General features: G+C 30.6%; 1 protein-coding gene across 2 annotated transcripts in view; it reads left to right on the top strand.

The window, feature by feature from the left end:
* LOC107625134 (glutaredoxin-C5, chloroplastic) overlaps positions 550-1,289 on the top strand; it is a 5,192-nt gene continuing 4,452 nt past the window's right edge. For both annotated transcript variants that reach the window (XR_002357252.1, XM_016327709.2), the window contains exons 1-2: positions 550-960; positions 1,080-1,153. Coding sequence is in view for 1 of the 2 variants with exons in the window: in XM_016327709.2 (XP_016183195.1) it covers positions 647-960; positions 1,080-1,153 (388 nt within the window). In the remaining variant the exon portion in view is untranslated. The remainder of the gene's footprint in view (positions 961-1,079; positions 1,154-1,289) is intronic.

The raw sequence follows: 1,289 nt of genomic DNA on the forward strand, positions 1-1,289 counted from the left end.
ACACATTGTATAAATAAACCATTGGCTCCCTAGCAGCACTCTGTATGTTAAATCTCAAATTAGTTTTTATGACATATAGTCCTGCAAATATTTATGTGACATCTTGAAAGATCCAAAATGAAATAGAATTAAAATCAAATATTAGAAATATTCTAAAATTTATATTAAATTATAATTATATTTTAGTATATTTATTTATATTTTATTTATTATTTTGATATAAATGATTATTACAATTGAATCACAATTGAATTAATTTTAAAATGGTTCGATGAATGATCTAACTTTTAAAATTTTATATTTTACTCTTAAAAAAATATAATAATAACTCAATCTTCTCAATTTTTATTTAATTATTTTGTCAAATATAAGTTTTATGATTTAATATATTTTTTCAAATATCTTTTTTAATTTCAAAGAATGTATAATAAAAAAAATTATATTTAACCAAATAATTGATGAAAAAAATTAAGAAAAAATTGAGAAGATCTATTGTCCGAAAATTGGGTTGCGTTGTTCCATGGACATCATAATCACAGCTATATCTTTCATGCAATTCTTTTAACAATAATAAGGGGGGCAGAAATTGAAGCAAGTGGGAAAGTATTGGAAAGTGCATCAAATTCCAAATCACCTCTCTGAAGAAATGGCATTGCCAAACACATTCACTTTCTCACCGCCATCTCTCAATCCCTTCAAGCCTTCATCTTCATCATCGTCTTATATTATCAAATTCTTCACTTGCTCCTTCCCCGTTCCCAGAACAACAATCACCACCCCGAACGCATTTTCTTTCAACACTGGCCCAATCAGGCCCAATATCAGTTCAATCCGTGCCACGTCATCATCCTCATCGTCGTCGTCTTCTTCTTCTTCTTCCTTTGGTTCCCGACTCGAAGAGACCATCAAGAAAACCGTTTCGGGCAACCCTGTCGTCGTTTATTCCAAAACATGGTGCTCGTGAGTTCTCTAACTCTTCCACTGTTATTATTAGCGATTTTATTTGAATTAATTTGATTTTTTTTTTAATTTAACAATTTGATTTGATTTGGCTGAATTTTGTGTTTGTGTGTTGGAAGGTATTCTTCTGAGGTGAAAGCGTTGTTCAAGAAGCTCGGCGTGGAACCATTGGTCTTCGAATTGGACGAAATGGGTAATTTGATTCAACTTCCTTTCCTTAATTGGTGGTGTCTTTTATCTGTGTTAGTAATCCCCAAACCCTTAATATTGTTTATTATCATTTGTGTAAAGCTCTCAAATTAGTATTTTACTTGTTGAAATTACAAGCA

Source organism: Arachis ipaensis, chromosome B02 (genome assembly GCF_000816755.2).
Source record: "Arachis ipaensis cultivar K30076 chromosome B02, Araip1.1, whole genome shotgun sequence".
Classification (NCBI taxonomy): Eukaryota; Viridiplantae; Streptophyta; class Magnoliopsida; order Fabales; family Fabaceae; genus Arachis; species Arachis ipaensis.